General features: G+C 32.9%; 1 protein-coding gene and 1 long non-coding RNA gene across 7 annotated transcripts in view; one reads left to right on the top strand and one right to left on the bottom strand.

Annotated features, from left to right (window-relative positions):
* Positions 1-23,982, top strand: part of LOC150098929 (glutamyl aminopeptidase-like) — a 354,155-nt gene extending 330,173 nt beyond the window's left edge. Inside the window, exons 18-19 of one of the 2 annotated variants that reach the window (XM_090405705.1) lie at positions 1,101-1,285; positions 23,549-23,982. In XM_090405705.1, the coding sequence (XP_090261831.1) occupies positions 1,101-1,250 (150 nt within the window). In that variant the 3' untranslated portion in view covers positions 1,251-1,285; positions 23,549-23,982. Of the gene's footprint in view, positions 1-1,100; positions 1,286-11,328; positions 12,597-23,548 lie in introns of those variants that run through there. The other variant, XM_090405704.1, reaches the window with a different exon arrangement.
* LOC150098927 (uncharacterized) overlaps positions 1-24,344 on the bottom strand; it is a 197,831-nt gene that overhangs the window by 11,909 nt on the left and 161,578 nt on the right. The gene's annotated exons all lie outside the window — the stretch shown is intronic.

Genomic DNA, 24,344 nt, shown 5'->3' with positions numbered 1-24,344 from the left:
TGGGGATAGGTTTTTGCCTGTCTCTGAGTGGGGCCACTGTTGAGATTATGGCTCTGCTTGGTGGTGGGATGAGCCTGTCACTGGGTAGAGCCAATACTGAGAAGTTCTTCTTGGTGACGGGGTGAGCCTGTCATTGAGTAGAACAACGCAGAGTTGGGTGATCTTTCGGGATAGTCTTATTTTTAGAGCCTGTTTCACTTTTACATTCAAAAAAGGTTGAAACCGGTCTGGGTAGTGACCCCACCCATAATGTATTGCAGTATACATCTTTTAGTGAGATGTGCTTTACATTATGGGAAAATACTAAGAATAGTGATCAGAGCTTTATCGACCTTTACAATGAGTTGCCCTGGTGTTGTACCATCTTTAGACTTGAACTTTGTTTCAGGCGCAAACTTAATTGTTTGCTTACTTGGGATTAGGAGTTAAATAACCAAGCTTATAAAATTACTTGGTAATCCTAATATATATATATATATATATATATATATATATATATATATATATATATAGTTGACAAACTTTTACTACACTTCTGAGCATTCTGCTTAATTGCAGATGTTTATTATAATTTATAAATTATTTTAATATAGTTCATTTTTAGAATGTGATACTATTTACCATATCATAATATTATTCATGATGTTTCTTTGTCAGAAGCTCCTTTGCTGTATACCAGTAATTTTTAGTATGCAAACATTTTACCTATTTTTAAAAATCTCTTTTTCAATGCTAAACATTGTTATTCAGTAGTGTGAAACTTAAATTTTTAGTCATATTTTCCAGTGCATATAACATATAAAAAACTTAACTGTTTTGTCATTGTAAAATTGATTCATTAGAAGGAACATTAAAAATAACAGAAAAGTGAAATTAGGAGTTGTTGACCATTTGTCTATAACATAGCAATTTCATATTAGTTGTCACCTTGTATTGATGAATTGCTGGCAGGAAACTTAAAACATATGCAAATCTCAAACTAAAATCTAGGTATCGATATAGGTTTGGTTTTAGCTTAGGATTTTTTCTTTAACTTATTTTTTACTAGTTCAAAACTGTTTTCTTAATTCAGTGTTCTTCTGTTTTTCAAAAATTTGTAGGTAAAATCCTTCTTTAGCAGTGTGGAAGTAGGATCTGGAATGCAGTCATTGCAACAAAGTCTTGAGAGAATTCGTGCCAATATCAACTGGAAAATGAATGTTCAAGCTGCTGTAGCAGACTGGCTAGAACAGCATACTAGTAATGGATAATTATCATTACATGACAGTAAGAGAAATTAGATATGGTAAGTTCACAATTAACTGATGTAAATGATACTATGGTGGGGTGGTCACATATGGAAAATGATAGCAAATATATAAAAACAGAAGAAAAACATAATGCAGATATGTATGCTATCCAATATTATAAGGTCAAACAAGGAATATATGCATGTTAAATCCAGTCGTTATAAATAAAAAATGTCTGAATTATACTGAATAAGCAAGTGTTGGAATTTGTTGTTCTGCTTGATGCTATATCAGGTGCACATTAATGTTTGTTCATACTAGATCAGTGACTAAAACCTAGACTCATTCTGTGTGTACTTATTTATGAAAAAATAATGTGAAGTTTTTGACTTCTTCACATCAGTTAATTGTAATTTTACTGTATATAACTTTATAGAGTAGGTAATGCTTTTCTTATTTCTAAGAAAACTTTTTAAGGTGGCATTAAATATCAGAATTTAATTTGCTAAATCACAAATAATTTATTAATCAAGAATTTGTTCACAGTAATCAAAAATTTGATTGTATCACATTTTTATACATAAGCCAAAATTTTGTATAAAAGCACTGGTAACTTTTGACATTTATTTAATTTGATTGCATGTCGAGCATAATTCTTACGAGGATATTCCCAAACTGAGAAATGGAAGTCCTTTTGTGCACTTTTTGACAAACTTCTTTCCCTCTTTCTCTCCCCATTTAATATAAATACAAGAGTATAAATTTATTTTTTGTTTAGAAAAATCTACATAAACAACAATGAGAAATTTTTAAGTGCTGACTGTAGATAAAGTTATTGACCTCAGGGACATATATTTTGTTTGTTTAAGCATACCACTTAAAAATAGAAAAAAGCAGCTGATTGACATATGCTTGCTTGGAAAGCAGAAATACTGTAATTAAGTTTTTAATGCAGACAAACCTTTCAGTTTAATGTATTGCTTTTCTTAGTGAAAAAATTAATATCTGGTTTTAAATCTCAATGAAGAGCATTAAAACTTTTTATTGTGTAGTATGAAAATATTTAACTTGAAAAGGAAGGACCTTTCAAAAAGGTCTTAAAATTCAAAATATTAGAGATTTTTAAGACCATTATAAACATTATTTTTTGAGACATTTTCCAAAATCTCAGTGTGTACACACACGCACACACATATAGTAAGGAACAGAGATTTCATACTAATTATAATTTCCCAATATCATAGTATAGATGACCCTAACGCTTATGACAGATTGAGTATTGGTTGTATATTTAAACATTATTTTCTATAAGAACAATTGGAGTTCCATTCCCAGAAATAAAATAATAAACACATAAATAACAATAAATAATAAAACAGATATATGCAGCACTTTTAGAAACATTTATAAAGTAAAACAAACACGTGATTTAAATTCTTAAGTAAGTAGCACAAAAATTCCATTTAAAAAAAAAATCCCTTGGCACTTAATATTGCTACTCAAACTCACAATTATGTGCAGTCATTTGATGGTCATACATTTCACCTGTAATTCAGAGATTTTGTTACATTTGATGGTAGTAATGGCTAGAATAACATACAAAAAGAAAGCTAGCCCAGAAATTTAGCAAGTAGGAGGAAATATGGACAGATTATCTTGCTGGATGCAGATGGGAATCGGGTGACCAAAGCAGATGATATAGTTGAGCTATTTAATGATCACTTTATTAGAGTGTTCCATCCTGGTACCATAGGCATTATTCCTAGAAGGATAGTGACTGGTGAAGTGTTAGAAATGAATGAAGAGGATGTATTCCGAATACTGAGTATGTCAATAAGGCGGGGGGGGGACTAGATGGAATTTCACCACGTGTTTTAAGAGAATGTGCTATGGAACTGACTGTGCCATTCATTTGACTGTTTAATGAAAGTCTTGCAATGAGGCAGGTTCTTAGAGAACCTGCCTCATTGCAAGGAGGAGTACTATAGTACTCCTCCTCCTTCCTTGGAAGGAGGAGTACTACTTCCTCATTGGAAGGAGGGTACGGTAGTACCATTACATAGGCCCGTTTGCATTTCTTCTGGAGTTAAGAACTCGTATACAGAATTAGGTAGATGAGGGTGATATTATTTATGCAGGCCAGCATACATTTGTTAAAGGGCACTCTTGTTTTAGTAATCTGATTACCTTTTACAATAGAGTAACAAGAGCTGTGGATGAGGATAAGGCATGCGCTATCGTTTTTTTGGATTTTTCCAAGGCATTTGACAGGGTGCCACATGACAAATTGATTTTTAAGTTGCATTATATAAGATTAGTGATTGGCTCTCTGATAGATATCAGAGTTGTATATGGGAGAGCAGTATCAGGGAATAGGAAGGTTACAAGTGGAGTTCTACAGAGCTCAGTGCTAGGACTATTGCTGTTCAATCTCCATGTCATATTGTCATAGGACTATAAGGTGTTCAGTTGTTTGCAGATGATGTGAAGATTGGGAGTGTTATTAGTAATAGTGCTGATGTTTTGGCTCTTCAAGAGAATTTGAATAAATAAGGTTTTAAAACTAAATATGGTTTTAAAATTTGGGATCCACAGATGGATGCTTCATACTTGCTTGGTGAATTTATACTGGAAGAAGTAGAGGAAGCAAGAAATCTTGGGATGATTGTGGACAGAGATTTGACATTCTGAGGATATATCGCAAAGGCTATGAAGACATCTCAGAGAATTGTGGCCAATGTTGAGGAAAACATTGACTGTGAGAGAAAGTGTGCTGGTCCCATTGTATAAAGCTTTGATCAGACCACATCTGGATCTCTGTTCTCATATCTGGTCAAAGCTTTATATCATCCTCTCGAAACTTCCTCATCCCCAAGAGACCAGACTTGAGCAGATCCAGATGTGAACATATCAAGGCCTTATAAAGAGGAATAACAACTTCCTAACTTAGTGTGTTTTCAATTGCCAATATGTTTTTCGATATGCAATCTAAACTTCAACTCTCTGTCTACCAACCACCCCTAAATCTCTAGTTTCATCTGCTTCCTGGAGTACAGTGTCATCAATGTGATACACTGCTTGTAATCTGTTTATCCAAAATGCATAACTTTACATTTCCCCACATTAAACTGACACCCATTATGTTTCGCCCATACTGACAGCCTATTGAAATCATCTTGCAAGCTCTCCACATCACCTTGATTAACTATTACTTTAATTTGTACATTAATTTCATTAATGTACAAATTAAACAGCAATAGTCCCAGCACTGAACCTAGCAGCACACCACTAGTCATCCCCTTTCATCTGGATTCTGCTCCTATACATACCACTTTCTGATATCTGTTCAGCAGTCATGTCATCCTCTTATCCACTTAACCAGTGTCATATTCATCCCAATTTGTTCTAATTTGCATAACAGTTCCATGTGGTATTTGGTCAAATGTTGCTGCTGCTGCTGCGAAATCCAGCAGAATTATCATGTAGCCATTTCCTCCATCCAATTCAGTTGTTATTCTAGCATAAAAAGTTAGTAAATTACAAAGGCATGACTGCTCCTTCACAAAGCCATGTTGTTCCTCATAGAGTCTTATCCACCCAATCTTGAATTCTCTTTTTGACCAATTTTTTAGTACTTTTGCCATCACTTCTGAGATACTGATTGGTCTGTAATTTGCTTCAGCAGTCTTAGAACCTCTCTTCTTCTAGGGAATTATTTTGCCCTCTTTCCACTTCCTTGGAACTCTACCAGAGCTGAGACTTAAAGAGCCTGGTCAGAGGCATTGCCAGTTCCTTTGCACATTCCCCAGAAAATGCAAGCTGATATCCCTTCTAATCCCCCAACTGTATTTATACTGAGATTCGTCTGTAATATCCTAAAAACCTCCAATTCATTCATTTCTGTTCCCACATAAGTCTTTGTTACATATGTTACTGCATTAACTCACTTGCAAAGTGGTCACTTAGTAACTCACCTAACTTTTTGAGTGCTAATGGTCACCTCGTGACCATTAGCACTCAAAAAGTTAAATTTAGTAATTTATTAGTATGTTTTCCGTTGTTGTTCTACTGCTTTCTTTTTCAAAGACCTTAAGCAGCCTATTTTGGTATTCTGAGTACAAGTTATTTAAATACTGAATCATTTTTTCCAACCTCATGTTGTCATTTAGAGAATTGGTTCAAGCAGATAAATCTCTTGTAACTACTGATGAGAAAATGAAAATATTTTAAATGATTAAGATATTTTCAATTTTTTTCATTGATTTTTATCTGTTTGTTATATGGCATTTCTTTTTATGATTGCTTATTGATAATGTTTAAGGAGATAGTCCTAACGAAATTGAAACTAATCTTGAAAACACTTCTTGTTGAAATTATTTTTTTTTCTTTTGCTTTGTTTGTTTTCACACTACTAGTTCTTAATAATGATTTGTTCCTTTTTCAAATTAAAAAAAATTTACATAACAGATGCTTACTTAATTTAACCAAATTGAGGGGGGAAAAGCAACTATTAAAATGGTATTGTACATCTTTAAACTAGATCAGGAGCTGTGTCATCACATATATAGCTGTTGACCTGTTGTGAGTTGCATAATAGAATGTTACTAAACATTGTTACATACTAGATTTAACTTATACATTCCAAAATGTTAAATTTTGATAATAATCATCATTTTCAATATTCTGGTTGCAACGATTCCATTTTGTAGAGTAAAGCGGAGTCATAAAAGTGGATTGGTTGCTTGTAAATGTGGGTAATATACCTTGTCCACTTATGTCTGTCTATCTAGAAGGTATTTGTCAGTTGCTGCTATTTTTTTTTTTTTAAATAGGCATACATTAGTTTGAATTAAAGTCTGTTAGACATTGTCTTTGGTTTCATATTATGGGGATAGGCATGCTTTGATTTTAGGATTGTTAATTAACATAATTTGTCTTGTCTGTATTAAACACTATAGGTTGAACAACCCTTGATCATTAGTACTGTTGAGAAAGAAACAGCTTATTAACATTAGATTTAAAAACCTGTAAAATATACTTTTAAAAAAATTAATACGAGGGAAGATTGCTTCCAGAAGATAATAGAAGAAATGAAGAAATATTTGTTCTGTGAGTTTGTAGTTGAACTGTGAAAGGGTGTTAAATAGCTGTTGCACATGTTGTAACAGATTTAGAAGAGAATGAGAAAACTAAATGCTATTTTTTTATGAACTTGTAGAAAATGTGGAATATGAATTTGTGGAACAATGTCTGAGTGAAAGAGAAAAGCTAATTTCTTGGATGCTGAGGTGCTGATATGTTTATGCCAAGATAGATTTGAGGTTAGAGTAATCCTAAGAAGAGAAATATCTTATCTTTCTTCTACATAATGTGGGTATGGTTGCAAGTAAGCCTGATAGAAAAGGGTTATTTTTTGTGAGAGATAAAAGGATTGTGTTTCACTATCATTAAATGAACATGGTTGTCAAAACCCCATTGAAAATGGTTTGGAGATTAGAATTCAGGATTGTGGAAGTTTTGGTAATATATAGTGCAAGTCAGATGAGAGAGAAGTGGAGTATACTGTCATCGGCAAAACTGTATATGCTTTTCCATCTATAATCACATATAAGGTACACCCAAACAGAAAACTGCAACCCTGTTTCAGAGATCAGAAGAAACACCATATGATGGGAACTTATTGGTCTCTATGTCAAACCTGATCAGATGCCTTAGCAGTATCAAGAGCAATCATTTGAGATTTCCCAATCTTTTCCATAGTTGTTCAGTGGTGGGGTAACCTAAGCAAGAAGATCCTCTGTTTAATGACAGTGGCAAATTCATACCTGTAATCATGTAATAATTAAGAGGTTTTAAGGTAGTATAGAAGTTGAATGCTAATGATTTTCTTCATTACTTTAGAAAGAAAATGAAACTGGACAGAATTCAGCTGTCCAGTTTCACTCATTTAGGAATAGGTTGAATGGTTGCTAATTTTCTGGCTGCAAGATAGATACCAATGGAAACAGGTAGTATTATTTTTATAATAAGAGTATAAATGCCGGCAAAGGTTGGTCGATTGGTAGAGCCTCTGCTACTAATGGCTCAGTTAAGTAAGTTTGAGCACGGTTAGTAGTTGGAAGGGGACCAATCGTTCGATGCTGTTGGCACACTCTCCCTCGGTGAGTCTTTGGACTTCCTGGAGGTGTCAAATAATAATAATAATAATAATAATTCTTGGCATCTTTAATTTATATTATGATATAAACTTATAAGATATTAAAGAGACTACAAAAATTTTCAATGCATGATGAATATTATTATTTATATGAGCACTCCATGGAATCAAAAGACTCATCGCAGGAGATCCACACTAACCTGTGCGTACACATTACCCATCATACCTCTCCTTGAACTTGTTTACTGTCAGAGCACTCACAACTACTTCTGGTAGTCTATTCTACTCATTCACCACTCTCCAAGCAAACAATCTAGCGTGCGCATGCACACACACAAAGTTCTAAGGGTGATCCCTAGTTTTTTTTTTTCTCTCTCTCTCTCTGCAATGAGTCTTTTGACGTCATGGAGTGCTCATATAAATAATAATATTCATCATGCACTGAAAATTTTTGTATCAATCTTGTAGTCTCTCTTTAATACCTTATAAGTTTCTATCATAATATAAATTAAAGATGCCAAGAAATTATATTCTTGGTTTAATCCTTTATCCAAGTATAAGAAAACAAAGCTTACGTGTGTGAAGTCACTTCACGACTGAGTTACATACTCAGTCGTGAAGTGACTGAGTGAAATTAATCCTTATGGACATGTATAATGCTATGCATTATGGGAAGGGTCATGTTCCATCTTTTCCATCTATTAACCTTTGCAACTGACACACACAATCAACTTATCCTCATAAGGAGCATTCCAGACCTTTCACCATCTTAGTCACTTGCTTTGAATCCTGTCCATCACCTCCTAAGAATAAAACAGTAACAGAACAGGTGTCATAATAAGGAGCATAATGCTTTGATACATTTGGAGAAATGCTATTAGGATCAGGAGACTCTTTTGGTGCCCAGTTTGAACAAGATTCTTTTGATCCCTTTGTGGTGAAAAATCAAAGGAAGCATTAAATATTTGTGTTAGGAATTGCAGAATTTAACAAGATTACCCACACAAGAATTAGAGAAAAGTAAAAATCAGGCAATTGACTTCTTTTTGTGGGAAACGATGCAATGGAACCATCCAATTTCAAAGAGATAGAAACCATGATTGCCAATTTCCCTTCTTTGAGTCTTTTCAAAATCAGTTTTCATATACTGATTATTTGCTTGTAGTTAGTTATTTCATGAGAATTTAAAGTAGAATAGGGTATAATGCTTGATCTGTGCAACTGGAAAAATAAAGCCAGTTGGAGTTATGAACAGCAAAATGTCAGAAGAAGATAACTTCCCTTAGGAAAGTTGGACTGACAGAAATCAGCATTGAAAGGAAAGCAATCAGAAAGCATTAGGAAAACAACAATTACAAGAAATATGAGTGTGGTCTGAAAAGTTCTTGGCCTAACAATGAAAAAACGAATTTATAATTTCAAAATTATTTTTATTTTTCAACATAATCTCCCTTAAGACTAATACATTTATTCCAGCGATGCTCCAGTGCCATTATCCTGTCCCTGTAGTGGTTCTCAGAAAGATCTGAAAAATACCCGTCTACAGCTGCAATCACCTCTTGATTTGAAGAAAAATGCTGACCAGCAAGGAAGAGTTTTAGTTTGGGAAGAGATAGAAGTCAGAGCAAGCCAAATCTGGGGAATAGGGTGGATGTTCCAACAATTCATAGTGCAAATCTCTTAATTTTCCCATTGCCAAAACACCTTTGTGGGCAGGTGCATTGTCCTGATGAAAGATGATTTTTTTCGTTCTGCAAACTGGGTCTTTTCTCACGAATTTTTTCGTCTAGTCTGGTTAAAAGGTCAGAATAATATTTCCCGGTTACTGCTTTATCCTTTTCAAGATAATTAATAAACAAAATGCTTTTAGCATCTCAAAACACTGATGCCATGATCTTTCCTGCTAATGGAAGCGACTTTGTCTTCTTTGGCACTGAACAACCAGTTTCTGTCCACTGTTTTGACTGCTGTTTGGATTCTGGTGCATAATGGGAAATCCACGTGTCATCCATACTAATAAATCGATGCACAAGATCAGTTTTATTCTTGTTAAAACACTCCAAGCACTGTTCAGAGATTTTCGTGCGAGTGTGTTTTGATCTGCTGTGAGCAAGCAAGGCACACATCCTGCTCAAAGCTTTTTCATTTGCAATTCTTCATGCAAAATATATCCTACACGTTCTTTTGATATGCCTATAGTCCCAGCAGTTTCACGCACTTTGACTCGCTGGTCATCCAATACTATATCATGCACTTGATTAATGATATCTGGTGTTGTTACACTTTTTGGACGTTCTTCACGTGGATCATCTTCAAGGCTGGTACAGCCATGTTTAAACTTGGCAGTCCATTTCTTAATCGTCGAAAACAAAGGAGAAGAGCACCCATAAACTTTTATGAACTTCGAATGAATTTCGTTTGGTGTTAAACCTTCTTTCACAAAGAATTTTATAGCTGTATGATACTCAATTTTATCCATTTCAAGGGATACAGACAACACTTTTGCTTCAGACAGCTATATAAAACAAACTACTTGATAGAATGACTTGCAATTTCACATGGATGCTTATGACAGATGTACCAATGTCGAAAAAAAAAAATATTGCCGATAGTGTTGCCATCTATGGTCAAGGCTGAGAGCTTTTCAGACCACCCTCATAAATGATATTTTCAGCCAAAATAGATGAAACATCGAAGATTTTGTTTGTTGAAAAATTTTACATAGAAGATAACATATACATATTTCACCTTCAAGACAGGAGTCAGAATATATTTGGGAAAACTGAAGTAGTTGAGTTTCAAGGTGAAATTTACATTTGTTAGAAAAACCGTGTGTGGTTTTGCAAACTGGAGGTGGAAGTAAACATCGCTGAAGTTGGTACTAAGACCATGTATATTTGTGAAGTGAATCTAGAAGGCTATGGGAGGTTTGTATTTATGTAATCTGTTTATCTTTGCTTGACTTTTCATGCTGGGGGATGGGAAATTTCTCTTAGCTCATCTGCAAAACTGCATTTCACTATTAGTTTAAATCCTACTGTAGCATAATTTAAAATACTGCTATCATTTTACTCTTAGAGTCATGCTGTGGTCATATCTCTGTGGATGACCTAATAAAAAATGTGATCAGCCTATTAAAATAGCATATATCTTTGATGTACTACATATTGGATAAGCTGTGAAGCAGGATCACCTTCAGTATTCATAGCCATACCAGTGTTCTACTTCCTGTCTTGTAGACAGTCTTCATTCTATCTAAACAGAAGTTTTACTAAAAAAAAACAACAACTTATATTTAGAAAATGTTCCACTGAGGATGTCAGAGACTTTCTTAAGGTCTAGCAGGATTAGTATTATGCACTGATTTTTATCCAGAGATGGTGGTACAATGTCCCTTTATCCATATTTATATCCTAAGGTGAATGATAATTTACTATGTTTTCTCTTTCTCCAACCATCTTGTAGCTGGCAGTGATTGTGGTAGTTTGTCTCGTTATTATATAGTTACGTTTTATAAAATGTTCAAATATAGAAATATAAATGGTATTTTAAATAGTGATTACTATTTAAATACTACTTTTTAAATGCATAAAACAGGAATAAACAGTGATCAGGTCACATTCCATCAAGAACACAGGGAACTTATAAGGACTTTTCATGTGGAGGTGAGTTAACCTGGTCTCACTGTGATGGCATTTTCCTTCTACAAAATAGAGAAAATGCACCATAAACTATATAGATTTAATAGCATTAATTACCTGAAGCCAAATTAGGCACTTGATGCACATATTAGTGAGGATAAGATGAGATATCACAGTGATAATAGTACATACAAGGATAAATGGCTAATTTTTGTTTATAGCACATAAGTTAGGTTTGATAATGACATTTTCAACATAGTTGGTGTGATTCAAATATATCATATATGAAATTTATCTACAGCAAGACAGTGCTACGTGAGATTATTATACTGAGGGATGAATAATTGGACTACATTATGAAGTTGATGTCATGTTCTGAGAGGATACTACTGTTATTGTTTCCAATAGCATGAATATATAATATTTTCTTATCATCAAGTGACCATATTTATCATATGGTAACTTAACAATAAACATCTCTACATACTTCTAGACAGTTGCTATAAGCTACACACATTGAATTTAAGGGTTTCTGTTTTATAATTTCAGATTTAAAATATTATTTGAATTATATTAGTAGTATAAAGAATTCTGCAGTTGACATATTTATTACAAGAATCTGATGACTGAAATAGCTAATGATTGGCTTTCACACTACAAAATTATTATAATATAGTCATGTAGGCAAGTTAAAAAAATTAGCAGCATGTTTATACCCAAATTAAGATATTTTGATTAATGGATAGTTTTTATCCATTACTGAATATTGTAAAGATGTTATTGTTTTATATTATAATTGTCATTGTTATTTCTTGAAACAAAAATTGTAATGCTGTGACAGATTAAGTGAAGGACTGATATTAAAGATCACTGAAAATGGATACATGCTTTCATATAGGTTCTTATGATTTTTGATATTTCTGAAATTTTAAATTTCATTTATTGATTTTATGGTATTTATTTTTTCTTAGTATGTCATTTTGTTAAACACTTGTCTACTGTGCTAAAAGCTCTTTTAGTTGACAAGATTTGTAGAACCTTATCAGAATACTTCTTTAAAGCATTACATCTAATTGAATAGTACTATGCTCATCTGGTAGATGAGGAAGGAGAAATAACGTAATCCACAGAATTGCTCACTCACTACCTCGTATTTTTAAGTTTTGTTCTTTTTATGTATTTGTATGTGTGATATGAAAATCTTTCATGTATTATTTAGTAATAAATGCTTTAGCAGTGTTTTACTGTGCAAGTAAGAAATAGATTCTGTTATTGCATATCATCATAAACTTCTGTTGATTTGTAAGAATACTATTGTGATTAGAATTTTTTTTATTTGTTTACTGTGTGTGACTCAGCTCACATTTGTAGAAACATGATCAATTGTGTAAGTATAAATAAGTAATGAAGTTTAGAAAATAGTAATACTGCTTTTGAAGTCATGTCATAAAGGTTTACATAATTTTATTGCTTACTTTGTAAATAAAATATGTTATATATTATTTTCTATTTTCCAGCATTAAACCACTAACAAAGAAGTCAAAAATAAATTATGTTTTAATTCGACTAGTTTTGTGAGAAAAAATCATTGTTTCACTTCATCAGGAAATAGAATGAATAAATTAAAAAAACTGCAAGCAAAGTAATAACTCTTAACATTTCTATTGAAGAATATTTGAAAATGTTTATACAGTGGAAAATATTTATTTTCTCTTTAGCACTTATTGCTGTGAATTATTTCATAAATTTAAATGCCAATGACATGCATTATTGATATTATGATATTGCATTATTGATGAACAAAAGCCAAATCTTGTTTTAATGCCAGTTTTAATTCAGTCTAGAATTTTATTTAAGATTATGTAACATTCTATAAGTGTTGAATTTTGTTTCTTGATTAGTCATTGTGTTATTCCTGCTTCCTATGCAGGGTCTGCGTGTTACTTAGATGTGACTTCTTGTTAGTACCACTCCCAACCGACCTTCTAGTCTGCCGCTGGGGGGGGGGGATATATTTTTAAAAAATATATCCCCCTGTGAACATACACTTCTAAGGGCCAATTTGCCTGCTTGCGGGATGAAAAATGCCAGATAAACTGGTGAAAAAAACCCTACTGCCCGTGCCCAAGACCAGCTAACTTGGCTATGCTGAGGAAGATCCTCACGTCTTCGACGGGAATCTAACCTGGGACACTCCTTCCCCAGGCATATGGTTGCGAAGTGCAAAGCCACTAGGCTAACCACGTGGACTTCTTGATTAGTCATTATAAGAAGTAATATTTACTTAGTCCTGGACTGCATCTGTCTAGGATAATGATAATCCAATTATCATGACTTGATTATTAAACATCATCAGGCTTAAGTGATAATTGTCATTCATGTTAATGGTAATTAGACTTTATCTTGAATTGCCATTAAGCTAAAAATGAGTGTTACCTGGTTGACCGAGTGGGTAGCATACCTGCTCTCCAACCAAGAGGTTCCTAGTTCGAATTCCACCATGGACATGCTTTTTTTTGAACAGTGATGTTACATGTGAATAACTAACTAAAAATGGACATTATTATTAGTTCTGTTATTTGTTAAGTTTCAAGTATGATAAGTTCTTAATATTTTGTCATCAGTGTACATGGCATTCTGAATATGGGTTTTTTTTAATTTATTTTTTGCCTTTAGATAAAAAAAAAAAAGTAAGGCATAGACTTTCTCTGCCATTTTTGCTTCATAGGCATTTTCCTAATTTATCACATTATTGGATTAAATAACAATTCCATTGCTTATATATTCTTAACATATTGACTTCCAACTACGAGATAATTCGTAGTAGGTAATCTGGCCGAGAGGGCCAACTACGGGTTATCTCGTAGTTTCTGGACTTGCCTTTTTCGTGCAGTTGCGAGTATATTCGTAGTATATAAGCATTACTAAGGATAGTTGGCTTCTGGGAAGAGAACAAAAAATCAAGGCTGGCATACATGAACAGAAAATTTATTCATATAGTGAAAATCAAATACAAAGTAATAGAACAATTTTATTTTTTTAAAACAACCTTCCACACAAAGTGCTGGCTTCTCTTCACAGGCTGGACAATAATAATGTGTTTCTCGTCGTTTTTTAGCTTGGGTACAAATTTGACATGGCTTTGTTGGACGCATTTTTTTTTGGTAGGTGGGATACTCTCTAAATAATGAACTTCTTCCAATCTAACTTTTTAGAAACTGGTAGAATCTCTTTTCCAATTAATGCTTCTCTAAATTTTATAAGTTTTATGCTAGAATTAGTTACTTTATGAAAAAATTTGAACGCATTGTGTATATATATTTCTATAATATGTAATGCAATTTTTTTCAGCCATCTAATGGTCTTTCTTAGAGCTGAGTAGTACCAGAGCATTTGATCTGATCGGTCAATTCTGGACATTCCCTTATTATAATCTCGAATTATGTTTGGTTTCATCGAAAATTTTCCATTGCAGTTGGACACCTCTACCATTTCAACAACATGCATATTAGGAATACAAAGTACTTCTCATTTGTCTTTCCATTTACATAATATAGCAGGACCATTTCGCTGCCAAAAACTTCCCCTGTTTCAATTTTCGATTTACCACCTCTATGGGATTTCCCGTTCTGTTATTACTTAGTGTTCCACACACAAGTTTTTTGTGCAGTCAATAATTTCATAAGAGTAACAGAATTATAAAAATGATCCATATATAATATGTACCCCTTATTGAGATATATTCCTCCAGTAAGTGCAAAACAACTTAAGTAGTGTGACCCAAATCATGGTTAGTTTCTTCAGATTTATCGGAGTAAATTTTTATTTTCATAACAAAACCATCGGACTCACACAGTTCATAAAGTTTGATTCCGTATTTGTGTTTTTTATTTTGTATATACTGGCGGAAACTTAATCTTCCACGCCACAGCATCATTGAATCTTCAATACAGACATTTTTATCTGGTACGTAGTTTTGGCGCATAATATTATTAAAAATGATTTAATATCGGGCTTATCTTGTATAGTCTGTCGGAAGATGGTATTGAGTTATCAGCGAAGTGAAAATAATGCAATAACAACTGGAATCTATTTCGACTCATATGTGATCACCAAAACATTATATTATAAAGTGGGTTTCTACTCCAGTAATGCTCTATTGTTGGAAAAGAACAAGGGCTCATTTGTAATAAAAATCCAATAAAAACTTTCATTTCTGCGAGATGAAAATCTCAGAAAATCAAGAGATTTACTCGTGGGATTAAACAAACGTAATAACCATCACTTTTGTTTCCTTATCCACTTAATAGTCCTTATCTAACCTTGTTGTTCCTGGAATGGCTCTTTCCATGCTTCGCTATGTTGTCCAAATTTTATTACCATAAGTCATTGCAAGGGGTATAGTAGTTGTAAATCTTTCTGTTTAAAGATTTTGATAAATTTCCTTATAACATAATTCCTGGTTAGCAATTTTCAGTGCTGTCAGCTAGAGTAGTAACACCACTGAAAATTGCAAACCAGGAATTATGTTTAAAGGAAATTTATGAAAATGTTTAAACAAAAAGATTTACAACTACTGTACCTCTTGCAGTGACTTATGGTAATGAAATTTGGACAACATGGCGAAGCATGGAAAGAGCTATTCTAGGAACAACAAGGTTAGATAAGGACTACTAAGTGGATAAGGAAACAAAAGTAATGGTTATTGCAACAATAACATTGAAATTATGAAATTATCAGCTTTATGGTCACTCGTAATGACTTGTCATAAATATTTATATGAATTCACTCTTTTAATTTATTTCTATTTTTCTATCTGGAATATTTCCTCTATGCATTATTGATTTGTCCATATTTATTTGTAGGCCTGTCTCTAGACTTACACAATTTAATTCTATAATAAAGTGTTCTAATTCTTTTTGGTGGTGATATAATATCATGGTCGAATCTTAGATTACTGAAGTACAGTAATCTTCAAATGAATGAACCTTCAGTTAATTGATCTTTGAATGGGTTACTGTGTGTGTGCGCGCGTGCATGCTTAACTTCTGATACTCTCCAAACTGTGGTTGGATAATTGAGGGATTACTGTAATCTCCCTTTATATTTAATCCTTTTTTTCTCCTTGTATGATACCTCTTTTCATTTTTATTTGTCCTCCATCTATATTTATTACTGCTGATCCATTCACATGAGATGATATATTGATATAAATATCATTTATTCTTATATGTTTTAAAGCTTTTAACATTTTACATAGATTTTGAAAATGCCTTTCACACCACAGACTTATTAAAGCCAAAGAAATTGGTATTTTATATTCTTGTAGATGATGCAAAGTAGAGAAAATTCTAAAGTGTTTTCTTGTTGTAGTTTAATATATTGTTTATTCTTGTATCTCCAAAAGATCGAATACAGGAAAAATCCTTTCATATAAGACAAATAATAGACTGAGAAGAGTTATAGGTCTATTATTTATGTCAGTTTTGTCACTTTTCTTATATAAGAGGATTTTTTTTTTTCAGTATTTCATCTTTTAGTTCTAATATGCAAGAGAATTCCCTTCCCCCTACATTATTTTTCACTATTTCTATTAGGATTGAAATTCAGGTACTTTTTTTTTTTTTTTTTACTTAATCATCCTTGTCTAGTGGTAAGTCTTATACATTGGCTATTCATAACTGTATTAACTAAAATAATTTAGTTAATATTCCAATATGTTAATAAGTCAAATTGCCATTGTCAGAGAAAAAAATATATAATGTAGATACGTGCATGCAGACATTACACAAAGTAATAAAGATGAAGCGTGTCAACTGAAAGTGGGTCTAAAGTCCTAAATAATGCCTGCTAGTGGACTAAATTGGGAGTCCTTAGCTGTTGGACTGAAGCATGGAAGATGAGAGCTTCCCAAATTTGGGACAGTTTCATGCAACCAAATTTGCTGAGGTTAGGATAGTTTCTTAAGGCAGAAGCAGATTCAAGGAAAAGTCTTTTGTATTTATATTTGCTGCAATGGAATAAAGTGGCTTTCTTCTAGTGTATTCTATGGCATCTAAAGCATGGTTAGCAAGTCCTGGTGGCTGTAGTGATGGAAATGGATATAATCCGTTCAGCAATTCTGATGTTACTGTCCTGCCTGTTTGGCCATAGCAGGATAATTTACAACTACTAAATCTGATAAGAGAAATGCTACAGTAGTTCTAAACTACTATGGTTACACATTGAAACTTGCTTCTTTACTTAAAGATTGCTCAGCATACCTTCCCTTAGACCAGTGATTCTTAACCGGTGTTCCCCAGAACACTTGTGTTCCGCGAGCTGGTTATAGGTGTTCTGCCAGTGAAAGATATCACATGACACTGTTCTGAGTTTAATTGGTTACTCTGATCCTAACAATGATGACTGCTTCGCATGTTGACTTCTAAACCAATAGAATATCGTTTATAGGTACTATTTTTAATGTGTAAAAATTAAACAATATTGGAAGAAAAGATTTCAAGTTACTTTCTTTCCTTAAATAAGCACAGTTATGACCAGATCCAAAATCCATTTGGCATAGTTAATACATATCGAGTTGTGAATTTTCGAAGCAGATAGTTCTTCTTGTGAATTTACAAGAAGAACTATCAATTACCTTGTCAACGGATCGTATTCTGAAAATGAAATTCTATGAAATAACTCTTGAGGAATTTTGGATTTTTTTCGAAGCCCAGCTCTCCCCACAAGGGCATCAAAATTTTGTTACAGTTTTCAACATCATATTTGTGCGAGCTCGGCTTCTCAATATTAACCAATATAAAAACTAAAACACGTGAAAGACTTAATAATATAAACAAAGAGATGAGGGTAGTTATATTACACCTGATATTGATGAAATCTGCAAAAGCCGACAAGCTCAAGTATCGCATTAAAATAAGTTATAATTTTTATAAAAGACAAGTCCATGCATATTTTTATTGTTAACTTTATGATCCTAATACTTTTCGTGTTCTCCAAATTTTTCTTATAATCAAAAGTGTTCCGTGCCTTCGAAAAGGTTAAGAACCACTGCCTTAGACAATGATCGTACCATTACACAGACTTAAAAAGGTCACCTTCTGGACTGTTGAAGTTAATAATGAACTAAAACTATATAATTCTAGACACCCCCCCCCATATATATATCATCAGCCATTTTATGTCCACTGCTGGATGAAGGGAAGCCTTCATCCAGCAGTGGACATAAAATCTTCATCACATTCACATTCTATTTATGAATTTTAGGTAGTCCATGAATATAGGCTCAAGATAGGAATGAATGGACTACCTAAAATTCATAAATAAACAAACATTTAGTCATGAAAAATCTCACACTGACATTGTGGTCAGTTTCGATGTCTTCTCTCTATTCAGTGTCCCACTTAAAGACACTTGAGACCTTGTTTCATTTAGCAGTTTTTCAGTAATTACTATTTCAATAATTACTGAAAAAGTTTTTCAGTAATCAGTAATTACTCCATACTTCAAGGATATCTTTTTTTCCTGTTTTCATGTCACCTTTATCATCTCTAACTCCTTTTACAGCACTCTTTTCTCCATTTCTAAGCTTCTTCAACAACTTCCAGAATATCTTACCACCTTCTTGATATTTATTTTTTATGTTCTTGCCAAAGTCCTCCCATGACTTTTGTTTAGCTAGTTTTGCACATTGTTTAGCTTTCTTACATTTTTCTCTGTATTCTCTAAGAGCACAAGCTGACTTATTTGCCAGGAACTTTTGATATGCTTTCTTCTTTTCCTTCACTGCCTCTTTAACTTCTTGTGTCCACCATTGAGTTCTGATTTTTCTATCCTTGCAGACAACCTCACCACATGCCTCTCTGGCTGTGAATGGCTTAAAGGGTTTTCTTCAAGGCTTGCCACTGAATCTCCAAGGTTTGGTTCCTGTTCTCAAAGTCTTTCATTTTTCTGCAAATAATCTTGTGTATTTTAGTCTACAGTTCACATCTGAGAGCTGCTCAACTTTTATTCGCTTTAAAACTTTCTTACATGTTATTCTTTTCAATTTTCAATATGAAATTCAATTTTATCCTGCTCAACACTAAAATAGTGATTGCTTCCCATTTCAAATCCTCTGTACACTCATGTGTCCTGCACCAGGGAGAAAACATCACTATCAACAATAACATAGTCAATGAGATTTTTCTTATTCCTTGCCTCTTCTCTCCAAAATACAAAATGATGGTACAACATGACAAAATTTGAAAAAATATTAAAATCTCAAACCCACATACCCTCCAGAACAGACTCTACACTGAAGCTATTCTATATATTTTATTCTATACTATACTACACTACACTGTTCTATATATTAACGACATCTAAAAAACAATCAAAAATTTTAAAAAAACACAACTTTTCAACCACTTACAGAACATATAAACAATTATCATCCCATATTCATTCTACCAAAGGCCAACCACAAATCCTAGACATGGCAGATGTTTATCTAATCCCTTGTAGTTGTAAATTATCTTACTATGACCAAACAGACAGAACAGCCAACATCAGAATTTGCTGAACATATGGACTATATCTGTTTCCAGGACTTGCTGACCATGCTTTAGATACCTGCCATAGAATACTTTCCCAAACTTGGGAAGCTCTCATCTTCTATACTTCACCCCACGGGACTCCCAATTTAGCCCTAGCGGCATTATTTAGGCCTGCCCTCAGTTGACATGCTTAATCTTCATTACTTAGTGTAGTGCCTGCATGCACGTATCTCATATATATTTTGTTCCCTGATGATGGCAATTTGACTTTGCAAAAATTTTGAATATTAATTAAATTTATTTCAGTTAATATATTAGCTTATGTTTTTAATCATCCTTGACTGTATATTCATTGTAATTTTTAATATCGCTTTCTCTGTAGTAGTTTTCAGTCTCTTTCTACTCTTGTATGAATGTGTGATTTATCCGTTGTTATATCCTCTATTTCATTCTTGTTATTTTCATTTGGATCTCTCTTTTTTTTTTTATTCTTTTTTTTTATGTTCATAATTTTTAGATCTCTTCAGAAAATTCCATTAGCATTTCTTCTCTTTCATTTTTGGGATCTATATTATTAATCACCACAGATGACTCATTTGAATATCTTTATTTTCCACTTTTGCATTAAAATCTTCTCAAAATATTAAAATAATGTTTACCATTTTTCTAGGAGGTTATGTATTTAGTCAGAAAGTTTCACTTCATCACTGTAGCTACTTAGAGAATGATAAACCTTCACTCTTCTTATCTTTTATTTAGTCTCATTATCATATTCTTTCTGATATGAATTTTATATCTTTTAACTATTTCTTTATTGTAATGAAAAATGCAACACCATGACGAGTTTTTGATTAAGTAAATGTGTGAACAGGTAAAACAAGTCATCTTGTTTTCCTACTTGTTACAAATAGGTGCCAATTTCTTATATTAGAATTATATTTCTTTATGTTCAGCTATATCTCATTTAATTTTTTTTTTTTATTTTATTTTATGTCTTTCTTTCAGTTGTACAATAGAATAAAAGAAAACTGAAATTATGAATTTCATAAGACTACTGATTTTACTGGTTCAAGTCAGCATCCTCCGAGCACAAAAGTAATTGTCAGAAATATCGAGAAACTACAATATTTCAGAAGCTGTGTGATCCTGTTACTGTGTGATAGCTTATGTGCTGGAAGAAACTCATGTTAGAAATTTAATGGAGTGAAAAGCACTAGGAACAGATTAAAAATAGTATTTAATTCTTCCAATATTTCATCTCATTTATGTCTGTAAATGAGACAAAATATTGGAAGAATTAAATACTATTTTAATCCTTTCCTGGTGTTGTTTCACTCCATTAAACTTCTAACATGAGTAACAAGACCTAGTCTCAGCAAGAGACCCTTCTAGGACTAGAAACAGAGGTAGCCTCTATTTTATCACCAAGTTTGAAATAAACACCTTAGTGAAAGTTTAAAATCATATGAAAAATTGCTATGGTTGGTATCTAGAGCATCGGTTTCCAAGCAGTGGCACACGTACCCCCAGTGGTATGTTCAGGGGTACACAAAAAATAATCAGTAATGGTGGAAAAACAAGTAAGCAAAATGCAAAATGTTAGTTATGGAACAATAAATGTAAGTTTGAATCACCGCTATTTTATAAACAAGGTATACAATTTATAGAAATGGGTTTAAAAGGGGTACACAAGTGGAAAAAGGTTAGGAACCACTGTTCTAGAGGGATTTCCTGATAAGCATAGCTGAGGAAACTAAGGGTTAAATAACATTTAATATTAAGGTACTGTTTACTATAGGATTAGCAACCTTTTGTGGCTGAAATTGACATTCGGTATGGTTGACCAAACAGATAGCATTGCCATTCTCCAATAGGACATGATTTTGAATCTCACTTCAGCCATCCTGCTTGTGATAGGACTAGACTAAAAAAGACTATTATAGCCTTTCATGGGCAGGACACAAAAAAAAATTATATACCGGGTTATAATAATTTATTTTTGTTCTCCAGAAATGCTGTTTTGTAAAGCAAAATAGCAATGAACTTAATAAATTCATAATTTATTTTATTGTAAGATTGGAACAACTATATTAACACCTTCCGAAAATAACATGAACGTTTGTTGTTCAAAGTTTTTCACTTGGTTATAAACTAGATTAATGATGCCAAGAAATTATATTCTTGTTTAATCCTTTATCGAAGTGTAAGTAAACAAAGTCTGTATGTGAAGTATCCTCATGACTAGGCTACTTGTATATAGAAGCAAATGACTTCACATTAATTGCCTTAGCATCTCATAATGCAAAGCACACATCCTTTCTGATGTATATAATGCTACACATTATCGGAAGGGCCACTTTCCAAACCAGGTAGTGGTGATGTGACCTTAATAAAGGTCAAAACCAGTCTGGGTAGCATCCCTGCCCATAATATATAGCATTATACACACCTGAAAAAAAGTGTCTGCTTTGTATTATGGGATATTAAGCCAATTAATGCGAACAAGTCATTTGCCTCTATATATAAGCAGCCTAGTCGTGAAGATACTTCACACACAAACTTTATAAAGGATTAAACAACAATCTAATTTCTTGGCATCTTTATTTAGTTATGAATGTTTGTTTTTGGGACTTAGTTCCAGTCTAAATAATATATTTAAAATTCTTTACATATATGTATTCAAGATACCAAGTAATTTTATATAAACTTGGTTTTTAATCCTATTTCCCAAGTAAGCAAACAGACAAGAAAGTCAAGTTTGCGCCTGCACGTAGTGCAAGTCCAAGGCAACTCGTGGTAAAGTTGGATAAAGCTCTGATCACTTTCCTTAGTATTTTTCCCTTAATGTAAAGCACATCCCCTTGCAGATATGATGCTAAACATTAAAGGTAATGGTCACTACCCATACTGGTTTTGACCCTTATTGAGGTCTCGTCAGTAGGAGCCAGACCTGAAAATGATAAGGTTGAAGTAATGCAGAGCTCATTATGAATTTTACCTAAACAAGTTGCCACAAGGTGCTTTGACCTTATAAATAAAATCTCAGGATGAGAGATAGATGTAGAAAGTTTTAATTTGAGTATATAAAATTACTTGAAAAGTTCTCGGCCTCGACCACAGATAGTAACACTATCGACAAGATTTTTTTTTTTTTTTTTCTAAGTTGATACATCTGTCATAAGCATCCATGTGATATTGCAAGTCATTCTATCAAATAGTTTGTTTTATACAGTTGTCTGTAGCCCTTGAAATGGATAAAATTGAATATCATGCGGTTATGGAATTCTTTGTAAAAGAAGGTTTAATGCCAAAAGAAATTCATTCGAAGTTCATAAAAGTTTATGGATGCTCTTCTCCTTCACTTTCGACAATTAGGAAATTGGCTGCCGAATTTAAACATGGCCGTACCAGCCTTGAAGATGATCCATGTGAAGGATATCCAAAAATTGTAACACCAGAAATCATTGATCAAGTGCACGATATGGTATTGGATGACTGGTGAGTCAAAATGAAAGAAATTGCTGAGACTATAGGCATTTCAAAAGAATATGTAAGATATATTTTGCATGAAGAATTGCAAATGAAAAAGCTTTGCGCAAGATTGGTGACACGCTTGCTCACAGCAGATCAAAAATGCACTCGCAGGAAAATCTCTGAACAGTGCTTGGAGCATTTTAACAAGAACGAAACTGATTTTGTGCGTAGATTTATTACTATGGATGACACTTGGGTTCACCATTACACACCAAAATCCAAAACAGTGGACAGAAGCCAGATGTTCAGCACCAAATCCTATCCCTGCTTACTTGGGAAATAGGATTAAAAACCAAGTTTATATAAAATTACTTGGTATCTTGAATACATAATATACCCAAGTTAAAAAACTTTCTACATATATATATATATATATATATATTATTGCAAATTGAAATTACCTCACATACAGCCATGGATCAGCTTTTGATATTTCTACCCTTATTTTAGTTTTCTATCCTGACATCCAGTTATATCAAGCTGTCGTCCTATCCCTTCTACAAGTAGGACAATGGTTAACCAAGTAGATAGTGTTTCATTATAAATATGAATGGTGCTTGTAGTCAGTGATTAGTCATGTATCAGTTAATAGACGAACCATTTAGCAAGACAAGACTACAGACCACTGCCCTACCATAATAATGATGATTATTTTAATTGATTTATTTTTTATTGTTAAACACAAATTTGAAGGTTTGATCCTACTTGCAAATATGAATATTTTGTTATCAGGCTTTGCATATTTCTAATGAAATAATTTTGGTTAATCTGTTATGCATTCTATATGTAACTTCCTTCTCACTTGTTCAATTCAGTGATCATTGGGTCTTAAGTTGGCCAACCTTGGTCAAAGGCTCTCCTGAGACAGTTGAGGCAGGGTGGCATTTCACTTAAAAGATTATATATTTAAAGTTTTGTAAATATTGCATTCTTTTTCATTAATTTGAAATGGTTTACTTCCATTTTGAATGGACCAAAATTTTAAATGTTTTAATTGGTTCTGCCATTCTCAGAAATAGCAGTTAGATAAAGATAAGAAGAAAGCATCAGTTGCAATTTAAAACATTATAAGCTCTGAAATTGTAATAATAGGCTTAATAATAAATTTTTGTTATTGTGTTGTTTATCAGCTTTCAAAATTTTACACCTTATCCCATCTCATTTAACAATACACCATTAAAAAAAAAAGTTATTTTAGTATACCACACCAATGGTAAGTGATTATTATTTTTTTAACTTTTTAAAA

The sequence above is a fragment of the Typopeltis vanoorti genome, chromosome 15, assembly GCF_054136105.1.
Source record: "Typopeltis vanoorti isolate ZY-2024b chromosome 15, IOZ_Tvanoo_1.0, whole genome shotgun sequence".
In the NCBI taxonomy this organism is placed as follows: Eukaryota; Metazoa; Arthropoda; class Arachnida; order Uropygi; family Thelyphonidae; genus Typopeltis; species Typopeltis vanoorti.
Note: the sequence above shows the minus strand (reverse complement) of the source record. Positions and strands in the feature narration are given on the sequence as shown.